This window comes from Neltuma alba, unplaced genomic scaffold (genome assembly GCF_004799145.2).
Source record: "Neltuma alba isolate B1F8T4 unplaced genomic scaffold, ASM479914v2 tig00004169_pilon, whole genome shotgun sequence".
Classification (NCBI taxonomy): Eukaryota; Viridiplantae; Streptophyta; class Magnoliopsida; order Fabales; family Fabaceae; genus Neltuma; species Neltuma alba.
The window spans coordinates 1-14,918 of NW_021633591.1; the positions used below are offsets into that span (position 1 = coordinate 1).

The following is a 14,918-nucleotide window of genomic DNA, read 5'->3' on the forward strand; positions in this document are numbered from 1 at the left end:
CGATGACGCCTGCCGAAACTACGGCTTCTTTCAGGTACAATTCAGAGGGAAAAAAGTAACTCCATATGACGTTTATGCATGCTGATATAACGGAAGAGTTTATTCAAGTAACTTTCGATCAGTAATAATTAATTTCTGTGGTTCTGGTGAAGGTTGTGAACCACGGAGTTCCAGAGGAAGTGGTCGAGAAGATGGTGAATGTGTCTAGGGAGTTCTTCCGTCTACCGGAGAGTGAGAGGATGAAGAGCTACTCCGACGATGCAACAAAGACGACGAGCTGTCCACCAGTTTCAATGTCAAAACCGAGAAAGTTGCAAACTGGAGAGACTTCTTGAGGCTATTCTGTCATCCTCTTGGGGACTACATCCATGAATGGCCCACCAACCCTCCATCATTCAGGTACATTTTGATACATATGAAATCAATTAAACAGGCTTGATGATTCAGAGAATTCCCGAAGGGAGAAAAGAAACAGAACGAGTTTCGGTGCTCATCATCACTTTGATGAGCACTTTAAGTTCATCAGATCTAAACCGTTTGTATCTCATTTTGATGGTCTATATTTGATTTTTCTTTTTATTTTTATTTATTTAAAATGATTATTTTAATATGTATAGAATTAAAATAGAGAGACAATTTTTTAACTATCATTCTTTCAAAAAAATAGTTTTTTCATTTAGAAATAATTAATTAAAAGAAATCAAATCTGGACCATCAAAATGAGACATAAACGGTCCAGATCAGATGCACCGAAACTAGTTCCGAAAACAAACGAGGGTTTGTGGGACCACTTAAAGTCAGTTACTCTCCTCCTGGTCCTCCTTATTATAAGTCAATTTTTTATCTAATTCATAAATACCAATAAAAACAGTAAGATAAAAACATATTTAATGCTCATTGAAACTAAGCAAAAATGTCTTAAAAAAAGGACTAAGTATTAATACCCGATATCCATATTTAGTGCCCAACATGCCTTGCTTCCAATAGAGAAAAAAAAAGACTAAGCATTAATACTCAGTTGTCATTAAGACTTTTTAGTAACCAGGAGTTTATAATATTTAATGTCAATTGAAATTAAACAAATGCCTTATAAAAGGTATCAAAAATACTTTTTTAGTTGATGTTTTATAATAAGAACCAAAGGAATACTCAGTTACAAAATACATAAAAATCCATTAATTATTATTTAGGACTTGCTTGGATCTACTTGTGATAAGTTCTTATAAGTATTTTTACATAAATAAAGATAAAGCCCTCCTTATATACTTATCTCATCTAAAGGATCCAATGGCAAATCCAACCAACCCTTTACTCAGTTGGGGGTTTCTACACGACTGTCAAACTAAGCACGTTAATTCTAGAAAAAGGAGTTGAGTCCCATGGAGATCAAATATGGATCGATCTCACTTTTTTTTTTTTTTTTTTGGGTTTGTTTTGGGAAGCAGAGAAGATGTGGGTGAGTACTGCAGAAAAATGAGGGAGTTATCGCTGAGATTGCTGGAGGCGATATCAGAGAGCCTGGGGTTAGAGAATGATTACATAAACAAGGCGTTAGGGCAGCACGGGCAACACATGGCGATAAACTACTATCCGCCGTGTCCAGAGCCGGAGCTGACCTACGGGCTGCCCGCCCATGCTGACCCCAACGCCGTTACGCTTCTCCTGCAAGACGACGTCCCGGATTACAGGTCCTCAGGGACGGCAAGTGGCTCGCCGTTAATCCTATTCCCAACACCTTCACTGTCAATATCGGCGACCAGGTTCAGGTACCTCCCTCCACTCGCAGTTTCACTTTCTCTTCTTTTTTATTTTTTACTTCTCCGTTTTGGTCTTTTAACCTTGCGGTAATTAGATGATGATAACTAAGTACATAGTGGGTAGAAGGAATGGGATGAAAGCTGTTGCCGTTTTGAGTATATATTTTAATATCTTTATCCTTCTTTTCATTTATAGATGCAAAACTTCAATTTTATTTCACTTTACGTGTCAAATTAAACGTTCTTAAAATATACATGATCAATTTGGTGCGGTAGTGTCTGTGTTTCATAGCTTGGAATAAAAGATGGACCTAACTTTCTTACTCTTTTGACAGACACTCCTTGTTAGTCCTTTGGGCGAATGGTTTTCATATTTTCTAGAAAGTGCGAAACCGAAAGAAAAATAAGTACTGATGCCTATTTTTATTATAGTTCAAGCCTATAAAGTTGGTCTGCAAAGGTAGGCATTTGATGGTGGCTCTCAAACAATAAATAATGTTTGATCATATATGTTTATTGTCCGGTGGCTTAAAATTAATATGAATATTTGAAAGTTGAATGTTCAAAATGTTGACGAGTAATATGGCATAATGTTATCTAGTCAAAAAGCAAAAAAAAAAAAAATGCTGATACGAGGTTTGGTTTGGTTTGGTTTGGTTTTGGTATGTGGTGAAGGCGATCAGCAACGACAGGTACAAGAGTGTGTTGCACCGAGCAGTGGTGAACTGTGCGAAGGAGAGGATGTCTATCCCAACGTTCTATTGCCCATCACCGGACGCTGTGATTGGTCCAGCACCCGACCTCATAGACCCTCATCATCCTGCGCAGTACCGGAATTTCACCTACGGTGAATACTACCACCAGTTCTGGAACAGAGGCCTCGCCAAGGAAACTTGCCTCGACCTTTTTAAGGCTGATTGAATCATTAAATCATATTTTTAATTTTTAATTTAATTGCCCAGTTATAGCTCCGTTTAATTTCATCTGCATATGATTGACCCAGTTCTTCATGGTTAATAAATTTTAATTCCCTGTTTGACAAATATCTCTATTGATTCACGTAATTAGATCCGTGAGCAACATGATAAATACTCTCTTACTCTCTTTAATTTTATTATAAATTTTAAATAGCTAATTTATGAATAAAAAATAATTATTTAAAATTAATCAAAAGTAATAAATATGTTAAAAATATTTTTTTAAAATATGTCTTCACAATAAATTTAAAAAAATGATAAAAGAAATGCGTGAAAAATATTATAAAAGAGATTATGAAAAGGAAAGAGAATAAATAATTAAAGGTGGAATTAAAAGAAATTGTATTAAATGTAAAGACAAACCTAAATTAAATCTTATAAAATGTATCACATATCTTTCTAAATTTAAAGCTTATGCAAAGGACTAATTAACAAAAGAAAGTGGAATTAAGAATTGCTAGATAATTAAATATTTGGGCTATTTTCATTTACGGTCACTGTAAAATAAAACAGAGAGTTGTTTTAGATTCTTTTATTAATAGATATTATAAAATTATAAAATGCATGATTAGAGACAAGTAATTTTTTTTGGTAAAAAGGTGCCGAAAATTTTTTTTATTTGGTAAAATAATTTGATGGGGAGCTTTTAAAAATTGAAATTTTACATTTCTACTGTCAATACTCTTTTTCTACTGCAGACAGATTACTTCTGGTTTTGCTTTGACTCGGAAAGAACTAATCTTTTTCCACAAAAATTAAGTTAAATACTTTATTTTTTGTATTTTTGGAAGTACATGTTTTTTAGGCCAAAACATATATTTAGTTTTTTAACTTTATATAAAGATTGAATTTGGTCCTTTGACTGTACAAAATATATTTTTAATCATTAAACCCTAAAATTGTTGGTTGTAAATGATGATTTTTGGTAACAATCATGATTATTTTAAAAATTAAATTTAATATGTTAGTATTTAAAAATATTTTATCAACATTCAAGATCTCAATATCATAACTTTTGTTAGTGGTTTTAAGGTCAATGGAGTAAAAATATACTTTTTAATATTAAAGGATCAAATTAAAATTTTGTATAAAATTCAAAGATAGAAAATATACTTTAACTTTTATATAAATCAATAACAAGGCACACAATTATAAATCGGTCGTAGTACAACCGATTCAACAAATTCTGAAGGAACAAAAAACTATAATAGTGCTTTCTTTTTTGCTCCATCATAAAACTATATGGGCTGATGGCTACTACCAGAAAGAAAATTGAAAATGAAATAGAGAGCCTTTCATTTATGGGTCATTAGCCCAATGCCCAATACAAAAGAAATTATAAAATATTACCTCCATTTCTTAATGTGACAGCTGCTAATTAATTTGAGTAAATTAAAAAAATTAATTAAATTAATTATTTGTAATAAATATGAATTAATTTTCTTAAACTACTTCTTTTAGTCATGATTACTCTTAAATAGAAATTTTTTTCCATATGTGTAATTAATAAGGATACTTTAAAAAATGAATTGCAAATTAAGAAAACAAAATTGATCAACGTTTTATACTTAGGATGACATTTAATTTTTAATTAATTTTTATATTAAGCATAGGAGGTGATGATAGTAGTAATAATAACAAAGAAGATCCAGAAGGCTTTCTAACACTCTATCGTAACGTCCAAAAGAGGTGAAGGTGCGTGCTAACCCCTCCGCAAACGACGCGGCGTTTCAAGTTTCCAGGAAGAACCTAGAAGCAACGACAATGTGGAAGGGTTTGATTCATGCGCGAGGGCTTATATATAGTTTGAAATGTGGAATACAGCATCACTGTATCTTGTGCTAACCATGGCTCTCATTCATAATTAACATTTCACAAACAAGCATGCCATCCTTTTAATATTAATATACATATATATGCATCTATTAATATTTCTTTTCCAATTAACGCCTCATCAAACACACTTTAATAATCTTCTCAGGGGAACTAAGGCCCACCTAATCCTTTTACAATGGCCTCCCTTCCACGCACTCACACATATCGTCAACGGAAGGTTTGCCGTAGCAGCCCACCTCAACTTGATCCAGATAACACATTATATTGATCAGTATCTTCAATTAGCAACTTGCAGCATTTGGATATATTGGGTCTCTCTCATTTTGGGTTTAGTTCAGGAATAATACATTGAGCAGATATTTAGAGAACTTATGGCTCTGCTGGGATATTTTTGCAATCAATATTTGTTCTCTATTTTTTTTAAAAAAAATTAACTATCAAGCCACATACTGGTAATCCAGTCATATATACTACCCCCGGTTCTAATTATAAACAAGATCTTATAATTAGGATTGGATGTAGTATTATATTAAACCAAATTCCACCTTAATCCTTCTTTTCAATTACCCAAACATACTCTTAACTTCCTCTTGTGGTTGGCCAAATCTCCATAAATCTGTCAATTATTGATTCAGAATCAAACACAAACGTACCACATACATTATCCATCCTTCTCTTCATCTGTTTTTTTTTTAGCTCACGATAGCTACCGCCAATGGTAGAAACTAATTTCCAATCTCCTTGCACTGTAGACTTGGCCACAAGAACTCTTGAATCCTCTTAATGAACTAGCTAAGTGCCAAATACACTAGTTATCGTGCTTTTTCATCTTTGTACTCAAAATGGATCTCTCACATGAATCCCATTCTCCGTCCGAGCTTCTCCAAGGTGAACTTGTGAAGCAAAAACCAGTAGAAGTAGACCAACAAGAAAAAGAGAGCTTCTCCTACGCGACGCCGCTGGCAAATTCTCCTGCGATTTCCGTGGTCCTGCATAGGAGCTCGGCGTCTTTGACGTCATTCATAGAGCTGGTCCTAGCAAAAGGCTCTTCACGGCGAAAGTTCCTTGCAAGAATGCTGAATCTCCTTCTGCACAGGACCCTGTCCTCCGGCTTCTGGCATCCCACTCTGTGCTTCATTGTTCCGTCGTCGTCCATGAAGAAAATTCCGGACGGAGATGTTTCCGGCTGTTGTATAGCCTGACACCGGTGGCCAAATTCTTTCTGCGAAATGCTGGTACTGGTGGGTCTTTGGTGGGCCCTTTCATTGCGTTGCTTCAAGATAAGGTCTTCATAGATAGCCGGTCAGTTTCCCTCTCTTGCCATGTTTTGAATATTAGAAAAGTTTCATCTTATCCAGCTGAATGTATATGCTTGGTCTTGGGGTTAAAGAGATGGACGGAGTCTAGATGAAATTAACCATAGATTTAGCAGGGACAATATAGACTTTTGACGTTTTCTTTTACTACAGCTAGGTCCCTTTGGGACTTCTGATCAATTACTAAGTTTGAAGGCACATTTTTGTAGTATTTTGTCTTTCATGGGACCTCAATGTCATTTTTCCTAATTTTTTTTGTATTATATTCATCTTATCCAGCTGAATGGACATGCTTGGTCTTGGGGTTACTCTCAGCTTGATCACTTCTAGGTATCCTAATATGCAAGGAATCAACTTCGACTTGCCTCATGTCATCCAACGCGCTCCTTCTTATCCTGGTGTGTGTGTGTGTGTGTGGGAGCTTTACTTTCTAGTATGACCCATTTTTTATCTTTTAATGTTTTAATTAAGCTCATCAAGTTATATGTGAGTTTCATGGGGTACTAAAACATCAAACTTTAATTTTTATCTTGCAGGAGTCGAACATGTGGGGGGAGATATGTTTGAAAGCGTGTGCCTAAAGGGGATGCCATCTTTATGAAGGTGAGTTATATGGAATTGAAGAATTTACTAATTCACCTCGCTAATAAACTATATTATCCCTAACGATGAGAGGTTAATGATATTATGGATTCATTAATGGTAGTGGATACTTCATGATTGGAACGATGATAAGTGCTTGAAGCTGTTGAAGAACTGTTATAGTGCAATCCCAGAAGATGAAATATGATTGTAATGGATGCAGTTTTCCCCACAATACCAAATACTTCTGCTGCAACAAAGAGCATCTCTTAACTTGACCTCCTTATTATGATGACTCAAAGCCCTGGGGGCAGAGAGAGGAAGAGCACAGTTCATGCATTTCGCTGCTTCATCTGGCTTCAACGGCATTAGATATGAATGCTTTGTTGATAACTTTTGGGTTATGGAGTTCTTCAAGTGTGCGTATATATATAATCCTCTGATCCTTAATATAATATCTACTTAACAAATTTGATTAAATTAAGAAAGTTAGTAAGTTAGTTAATTATAAAAAATATGACATGTTTTTCCTAAAACACCATAATCATCTTACTTAATATCATCATATATTTCCTATTTAATTATGGTTGATAGAGTATCAATAGGGTAATATAAAAAAATTAATAAATATGATAAATATATAGATCTTATATTTAGAACCAAAATCAACTTAATAACTAGGTCCTATATTAAGGGTTGGAGGAGTTTATATATAGTAGGTAATGGGTTAGTGAAATCTCTTGCTAATTTAGATTTATCTTCGTTTTATATATTTTGGTTATGAGAAAATTTAATATTAATTAGACCCAAGAAGAGGATAATTGGGTGGATTATTGTCGTGCATACTTGATGATTAGAGTGATGAGTTGTGGTTGAAGCAGTGTTTCCATAGTTATAGCAGAGAGCTCATCAGGTGCTATGAGAGCGATGACTCAAAACCCAGCTGGCTCCAGAGGTTTTCCACATGGAGTTCTTCAAAGACACTTCATCTCATTTCTTATTTTTCCTTTCCCATTTCATTTAAAGGTATTCTGACAACTCTTCAATATCTGCCTTGTGATGGAATGAGGTTTTTGGCACCCCAAACTCATCAAATATAGACCAGCCACAAACTATTTAGATGATTTAGATTTGATTCTTTTTTTTTTAAATAATTATTTTAGTGGGAAATAAAATTTAAAATAAAGATAATCTCTCATACAATTTTTTTCAAAAAAAGTAATTTATATTTAAAAATAATTAATTTAAAACTTTTTATGTACACTTTCCAGATATGAAGAATTCGGGTGATGCACATGGATGTGTGTGAGCTACTTAAATTGAACGCGTGTCTACTTCTAGCGGTGCGTAATTGAAAATGGTATTTTCAGCTTGCGTTCCGTAATGGTGCTGTGTTGTTAGGGAGAATGCGGTACACTCCTCTCTATCCGCTCTTGCCATAAAACACTTTCTGAAAAGCAATGAGAAAAATACAATTTCACGACCGTTAAAGAGGGAGGGCCTAACCGCCCACATGAGGGAGGAAGGGAGTGGGGAGGCATTTGGGATGGGGGTTGGGGGAATGCTTCCATCAAATATATATATATATATATATATTCTGTTCTAACCTAAATATAAGAACTAGTTAATTAATTTGAATAGATTAGAAAAATAAGTTAAGTATTGTTTTTTTTAAAATATCTTTGCTAATCAAGTGTATTGGCTAGAATTATTGTTATTAGAAGGACTATTTTGAAAAAAAATACATAAATATAAGAGACAAAGTAGATTAAGATCTTATATTTATGATCAAAATAAAAATAAAATGAGGTCTTATATTAAGGATCGAAGGCAGTATTACTTTTAGTCTTTAATATAAAAGCTAGTTGAGTAATTTGAGTAGATTAAAAAAACTTGTTAAATTAGTTATTTAATTTGTAATAAATAGATGTTGTCTTTTCTAAAATACACTCACTAATCATGTGTATTAACTAAAACTATCATGTGATGAAATATTTAACATGTATACTACTATAAGAACTACCTTGAGAAAAATGAATAAATATGAGAGACAAAATGAATTGAGGTTTTATATTTAGAACCAAATTAAAAGTCAAACTAATTCTCATATTAAAAACACGATATAGTATATATATCAATGCTTTATAGGAGTGGCCATTCGTTCATACAAGAGGAGTTAGGTAAAAAAAAAATTATGAATTCAACTGCTACATAAAAATGGTTCTGTTATTATATATATATATATAGATGAAGATGAAGACTTACATCACTCTCTCAATATATATATATATATATATATATTGAGAGAGTCGTTAAAAAATTTTAAACTGCATTCACAGTTTAACCCTCTGTTATCTAATTAGTTGCTCTCTCAAGTATGGCCTTCACAAATATATTTGTTATCTTACTGCCTCTCAACTGATTTGCTTTCAATCATTAATTAATTAGGATATTAATCTCACCGAACAAAGAAAAGAAATGAAGGGAAGAGGGAAACTAAAAGTAGCAAAAAGCCCCCCCGGCGGATGGGGTTTGGAATTTTGTGCCATCTGATCAGAATGCCACAAACCATCTGGGTCAATCTCTATCGTTGCTTTATATGTTGAGTAGTAAAAGTATATGCTGCCTTGAATTTCTCCCTTGCGTAAGACAATTTTAAAGGAGATTTCATGTCTCCTACAGAACTCTTTACAAAGTCTTAAAAATAATTAAATAATTTTCCTGAAACGCCTTTATAGTTTAAATAGACAATAAGAAAGAATAAATTTTAGACATCAATTGATTCTTTTTTGATATATATACATACTAGATAATTGAGTTTTATAATCAGAGATATGGGGTAAGTATAGTTTTGCTCATTTAATTTTGTACAAGGTTAATTAATATACGGTAGATTAAGAAAATTAAAAAAAGGCTTAATTATAACAATTGCGACATGATTATCTCTCTAAAATACTATTATATGTAAAATTAGATTATATATTAGCTTATGAGCCAAAAAATTATTTTAAAATAATAATAAATAAATAATAAAATAAAATAAAATCTTATATTTAGAACTAACTTTAAAAGAAAAGAAAAAAAAAAAAGAACCATCCCTTAATATAGGACTAGTGGCCTAGTGGGCTATCTACTTTTATTTTCGGCCATGTGCCCATATTTCAATCGATAAATTATTAAAAGATGAGAGAAAAAGATACTATTTTTATTCCTTAATATTAGAGCTAGTTGACAAATTTAAATAGGTTAATAATATTAGTTAAGTTAGTTATTTATTATAAATAAATGTTATTTTTACTAAAATATTCATACTAATCAAGTGTATGAACTAGAATTATTATTATTACAAGAATTACCTTAGAAAAAAAAAGATAAATGTGAGAGATAAAGTGTATTATGATCTTATATTTAAGACTATATAGAAAGTTAAATAAACTCTTATATTAAGTATCCGAGCTAGTAGAATAGAAAGAAAGCGGGAAATGATTAGGCGAACCGAAATGCCAATTCATTTTCTTTTCAAAATGAAGAGGCCACATGATCCCTTTCTTTTGTCAAACATTATTATTCGTTCTTCAGAACCCTATAAATCTGCCGATTCATAAAGCTGTTGAATCAAAGCATAAATATTTCTCCCTTCAACTTATCAACTCATTATGCCTCAGTCACCACAATCTTAGTCTCAGTCCAGGCCTCTTCACTGCGAAGCGAGCAAGCACCGATCCTCAAAAATAGATGCCATTGAAGAAGAGAGTTTCTCGTACCCCATGCAGCTCCCGACCTCCACTGCAATTTCCATGGCGATGCGAACAGCGGTGGAGCTCGGCGTCGTCGACGTCATTCATAGAGCTGGTCACGACGCCCAGCTCTCCGCCTCTGAGATGGTCACGGAGCTTTCTTGCAAGAACTCCGAAGCGCCTTCCGCGCTTGACCGTGTCCTCCGGCTTCTAGCGTCGCACTCTGTTCTTTCCTGTTCCGTCATGGCCGATGAGGATCGAGGGCCCGGGTCTTTCCGACGAGTGTATGGCCTCTGTCCGGTGGCCAAATTCTTCGCTAGAAATGACGATGGAGTGTCGTTGGGCACTTTTATTGCGTTGATTCAAGATAAGGTCTTAATTGATAGCTGTTAATGTCTTTTTTCCTAAATACGAAATAAACGATCGTTAGAGACTCGATTACGACATTGTGAACAATAATTTGAGAGGATGAACAGTGACCGTATGGATAGGCAATGGGAATCCAAAATCAAATGAAAATACTTGGGGGGAACAATTTCATGGTAAACATAGATACCACTACAAAAAAACAGATTTTAGGTGGCGACTTTCGGCTGCAACAAAATTCAACGGCGATAAAAATATCACCACTGAAAGTTCACTACTGAAACTAAGACTTTCAGTGGCGACAAAAGTGTCGCCGCTGAAAGTTCGCTACTGAAACTAAGACTTTCAGCAGCGATAAAAGTGTCGTCACTGAAAGTAGACCTTCAGTGGCGACTTTTTTTGTCGCCGCTGAAAGTAGTCCTTCAGCGGTGACTTTTTTTGTCGCCGCTAAAAGTTCGCTGCTGAAATTAAGACTTTCAGCGGCAATTTTTTTTGTCACCGCTAAAAGTGTAATATAATAATATATTTTATTTTACAATATTAATAAACAAATTTAATCTGGCTCAGCGGCAAGAAGACTGAACACGAAAGGAGGCAGTCACGAGTTCGAACCTTGAAGAAGACACATTTAAGGTGAAAATATTTGGACGATGACGTGGCGAGGACGAGTGATGTGGCAATGACGTGGAGGTAGCTAGTGATGATGTCGCGGTCAACGATGATGATGTAGCCACCGATGATGATGACGACGTGGTGGTCGACGGTGATGATGTAGCGGCTGGCGGTGATGACATGGCAACCGGTGATGATGATGTGGCACCTGCAACAATGACGTGACATTGGTGAAGCCAATTCTTCTTAGACATTATTATCGAACCGATATCGAACCATTCAAATTGGGATGAACTAGTGAAAACATGTAGAAACCAATATGAACCGGTTTCGATGATTATGTTGCTATTGGTTTTATTTTTTCTCATTCAACTCCTAATATTTTAGTCACTATAAATTTAAATAAATTTTAATGATGATTTTGGTGTAATGATTATTAATTTTAGTTATTAATAAATCGTAAAAATCAAAATTATCGATCCTATTTTATTTTGTTATTATTACAATCAAACTATTATTATATTTCACTATATTTTGTTATTAATGATTATAAATACTCTTGTATTTTGTTATTTTTAATTAAATTATATTATTTTAATATGATTGGTTTGATCTTAAGTTGATTTTAATCTGACTAACTGATTTTTAAATCATTACCTCGACAAAAACAAAAGAAAAAAAAAGGAAAGAGATGGGATTTTAATTGCGACAGTGAAATTGGAACGGAGACCGCACAAGAAGGTCATTTTCAAACACGTGCACGATAGAGCCCAACTCATTAAATGCAAACTAAAATGGACAAAAGGTATGTCATCCTCAAGCCCAGTACACGAAGCCCAAGCGATAGAGACCAACTGATTACGACATTTTGAGCCACAATATGTGAGAGGATGAACAGTAAGCTTATAGATAAGCCAGTGGGAAACCAGAATCAAATGAAAATACTTGTGGAACAGTTTCATAGTAAACATAGACACAGTATACTCCTCTCTTTCCGCCCTTGCCGTGAAACACTTTCTGAAAAACAATGAGAAAAGTAAAATTTAATGATCGTTAAGGAGGGGAGGGCCTAACCATCCACATGAGTGAGAGAGTGGGGAGACACTTCGGGTGGGGTGGGTTTTCTTTTCTTTGGGGGGGGGGGGGGGGGCTCCATTAAATATATACATGTGTGTGTGTCCATTAAGATGAAGGCTTACACCAATCTCTCAGTATATTGGGAGAGTCGCTAAAAAATTTTAAACTGCATACACAGCTCACCCCTATATCGCCTTAAACTGGTCTCTCAAGCTTACTACCTCTCAACTGAATTGCTTACAATCATTAATTAAATAGGATATTAATCTCACCGAGCAAAGAAAAAAGAAAATGAAGGGAATAGGGAAAGTTAAAGTAGCAAAAAGCTTGGTGGGGTTTTGGAATTTTGTGCCATCTGATCCGAATGCCACAACCATCCTGTTCAGTCTCTATCATAGCTTTATATCCTGATCAACAATAAAAATATATGCTGCCTTTAATTTCTCCCCAGTGATAAGACACACAAGTTTAAAGGAGATTTCATATCTCCTGCAAAACTCTTTACACTGTTTTAAAAATAATTAATTATTTTTCCCTAAAAGCCTTTAAAGTTTAGATAGACAATAAAAAAGAATAAATTTTTGGACATCAATTACTTTCTTTGATATATATATACACACACACACACACACACATACTAGATAATTGAGTTTTATAATTAGAGATATGCGGTGAGTATGGTTTTAGTTATTTAATTATATACAGAGTTAAACGGATTAGATTAAAAGAGTTAAAGAAATTACTTAATTTTAACAATTGTGACATGATTATCTTTCTAAAATATTGTTATTTATAAGATTGGATTATATATTAATTTATAAGTTAAATAAATTAATTTTAAAAAATAATAAATAGAGATTAAATAAATTAAAGTCTTATATCTATAATCAACTCCTAACATAATAGCAATCCCATAATAGAAGACTAGTTCTAGGGGGCTATCTTCTTTAATTTTCGGCCACATGCCCATACTTCAATTATTAAGCGATGAGAGGAGAAGATAGAATAGAAAGAAAGTGGGGGAAATGAACGAGGAGGCCACATTATCACTTTCTTTTGCTGAACATTATTGTTGGCTCTTCAGAGCCCTGTAAATCTACCTACTCATAAAGCTTTTGAATCAAAGCGTGCGTACGTATTTCTCCCTTCAACTTATCAACTCATGATGGCTCAGTCACCACAATCTCGGTCTCAGTCCAAGCCTCTTCCCAACGAGGCGAGCAACCACCAATCGCCAAAAATAGATGACGTTGAAGAAGAGAGTTTCTCCTACGCCATGCAGCTCGCGACCTCCACTGCGATTTCCATGGCGATGCAAACAGCGGTGGAGCTCGGCGTCTTCGACGTCATTCATAGAGCTGGTCACGATGCCCAGCTCTCCGCCGCTGAGATCGCGTCGGAGATTTCTTGCAAGAACCCCGAAGCGCCTTCCGCGCTCGATCGTGTCCTCCGGCTTCTAGCGTCGCACTCTGTTCTTTCCTGTTCCGTCATTGCCGACGAGGATCGAGAGCCAGGGTGTTTTCGACGAGTGTATGGCCTCTGTCCAGTGGCCAAATTCTTCGCGAGAAATGAGGATGGGGTGTCGTTGGGCCCTCTTATTGTGTTGAATCAAGATAAGGTCTTAATTGATAGCTGGTTAGTATGTCTTTTTTCCTAAACACAAAACCAAAACTAGTTAGAGATTCAATTCGGATCTACTCATGATAATTACACGTGTTAAAAAATTTTCACTCTAAAAACACAAATAATTAACAAAAGCATTTTAAAGAAGATAATATTTGACAAATAATTAATTTTTTTAATATTTATGAATTAGTTATCTAACTCTTATATTGAAGATCGGGGATAATATTATAAGAATATATATAGACCTTTGTCTTAAGATGAAAAGAAAAATAGTGCAATTGAAAATTGTTTTTTGCCAGCGAGTGTAATTAAATATTGGATTCATTAATTATGACTTTAATATATCTATATATATATATATATATATATATAAAAGCTATTACTGTAAACTTGACAAGTACGGAAATTTTAGGCGAGAATTGAAGGATGCAATATGTGAAGGAGGTGTGGCTTTCAATAGGGTGCACGGCTCACATGTTTTCGAGTATCTGAGATTGGATTCAAGGTTTAATGATGTCTTCAACAAGGCAATGGTGAATCAGACCACCTTAGTTGTGACCAAAATTCTTGAATCCTACCGAGGTTTCGAGGACATCACCCGACTCGTCGACGTTGGTGGAGGTCTTGGGGTTACTCTAAGCTTGATCACTAATAAATATCCTCACATTCAAGGAATCAATTTCGACCTGCCTCATGTCATCCAGCACGCTCCTCCTTATCCTGGTATGTCATCGCACACTGAATTGGGAACTCTCTGAAAGCTGACTCATCACCCAGGTGGCAGAGAGAGAAGTGAGCAAGTGTTCATGGAATTGGCGACGGCAGCAGGGTTTAATGGCATTAGATATGAATGTTTTGTTCGTAACTATAGGATTATGGAATTCTTCAAATAGATGTTTCTATTTTCTGAGAGTATTATTATGCATTTTATAACTAAATATGATAATTTCATTTGCGTTCTGTAATCCAACAGCGTCATTATGAAGAAGTGGAAGAATATATATCGGATATGGAATTATGGTATGGTTACCC

At 34.5% G+C, this 14,918-nt stretch overlaps 1 protein-coding gene and 2 pseudogenes across 1 annotated transcript; all 3 read left to right on the forward strand.

Annotated features, from left to right (window-relative positions):
- Positions 1–13: 13 nt before the first annotated feature.
- Positions 14–2,802, forward strand: LOC114743890 (protein DMR6-LIKE OXYGENASE 2-like; the record flags this gene model as incomplete). The annotated part of the gene is given in 6 exon segments (XM_028932092.1): positions 14–34; positions 153–273; positions 276–399; positions 1,446–1,672; positions 1,675–1,766; positions 2,433–2,802. Coding segments are annotated over 6 exon segments (831 nt in total), but the record flags the coding sequence as incomplete, so codon positions are not given.
- Positions 2,803–5,412: 2,610 nt separating this feature from the next.
- On the forward strand, positions 5,413–11,408 carry LOC114743885 (anthranilate N-methyltransferase-like; annotated as a pseudogene).
- Positions 11,409–13,383: 1,975 nt separating this feature from the next.
- On the forward strand, positions 13,384–14,622 carry LOC114743889 (caffeic acid 3-O-methyltransferase 1-like; annotated as a pseudogene).
- The last annotated feature ends 296 nt before the right edge of the window (positions 14,623–14,918 follow it).